General features: G+C 35.7%; 1 protein-coding gene across 1 annotated transcript in view; it reads right to left on the minus strand.

The window, feature by feature from the left end:
- LOC110453121 (M protein, serotype 5-like) overlaps positions 1-868 on the minus strand; it is a 14,712-nt gene extending 13,844 nt beyond the window's left edge. The window contains exon 1 of the mRNA XM_021501959.1: positions 833-868. Coding sequence (XP_021357634.1) covers positions 833-868 — 36 coding nt within the window. The remainder of the gene's footprint in view (positions 1-832) is intronic.
- Positions 869-1,181: the final 313 nt, after the last annotated feature.

Genomic DNA, 1,181 nt, shown 5'->3' on the forward strand with positions numbered 1-1,181 from the left:
ATACACGGATGCAAGCTCAGGCTTTAGCCTGAGTAAAATTACATACCCGTACACGTATGATATCACAGGCTTTAACCTCAGTAAAAGTACATACCCCTACAGGTATGACATATCAGGCTTAAGCCTCAGTAAAATTACATACCCCTACACGTATCATATTTCAGGCTTTAGCCTCAGTAAAATTGCATACCCCTACTTGTATGCAATCTCAGGTTTAACCTCAGTAAATTTACATACCGCTACAAGAATGATACCTTAGGTTTAAGTCTCAGAAAAAATACATACCCATACTGATATCTCAGGCTTAAGCCTCAGTAAAATTACATATCCCTACACGTATGTAATCTCAGGCTTTAACCTCAGTAAAATTACATACCGCTACAATAATGATATCTTAGGTTTAAGCCTCAGACAAATTACATACCCCTAGATTTATGCAATCTCAGGCTTTAGCTTCAGTAAAATTACATACCCCTCAGTACACGAATGATATCTCAGGTTTTAGCCTCAGTAAAATTACATACCCCTACACGTATTATATCTCAGGCTTAGGCTCAGTAAAATTACATACCCCTACACGCATGATATGTCAGGTTTAGGCTCAGTAAAATTACATACCCCTACACGCATGATATCTCAGNTGTTGAGCTATTCTATATTTACAGTATCGCGAAGATTTAACTGTCATGATCCGGTCGTTAATGGCGTGATTAGTTCTTTAAATGTAAGGGTTATCTCCCTTCATCCGTTGACTTTGTTGCCATTAGCAACGACGGAGCGATTCGCGGTAATATCAACATGTCTAGATAATTCAAATGTTTTCTTTTTATACCTTTATGTTTTGTGTACTTTTAATCTCTGTGTCCATTATTGGAGAAATAAAATATTGTATAAGTAGTGTAAGGTTGACTATACACCCTTCGTTTTGTAGCAGATTGAATGTATGCCCCTGATGTAGAGCCAAAACAAAAATTATAAATACTAAGATATAAAGAAGTCTAGTGCACACCTTATACATGGTACATTTATATTCACATACACACAAATGTTGAAAGTATGTATGATAATATAGAATATGTTAATGCATTAACCTGACTTCTTTATGCGATTGTCTTCGTCTATCCCATATTGGAGATTAAGTTTTTACTCAATTGATCATTGACGATTTGGTCAGATAAAAG

This window comes from Mizuhopecten yessoensis, unplaced genomic scaffold (assembly GCF_002113885.1).
Source record: "Mizuhopecten yessoensis strain PY_sf001 unplaced genomic scaffold, ASM211388v2 scaffold821, whole genome shotgun sequence".
NCBI classification, from domain to species: Eukaryota; Metazoa; Mollusca; class Bivalvia; order Pectinida; family Pectinidae; genus Mizuhopecten; species Mizuhopecten yessoensis.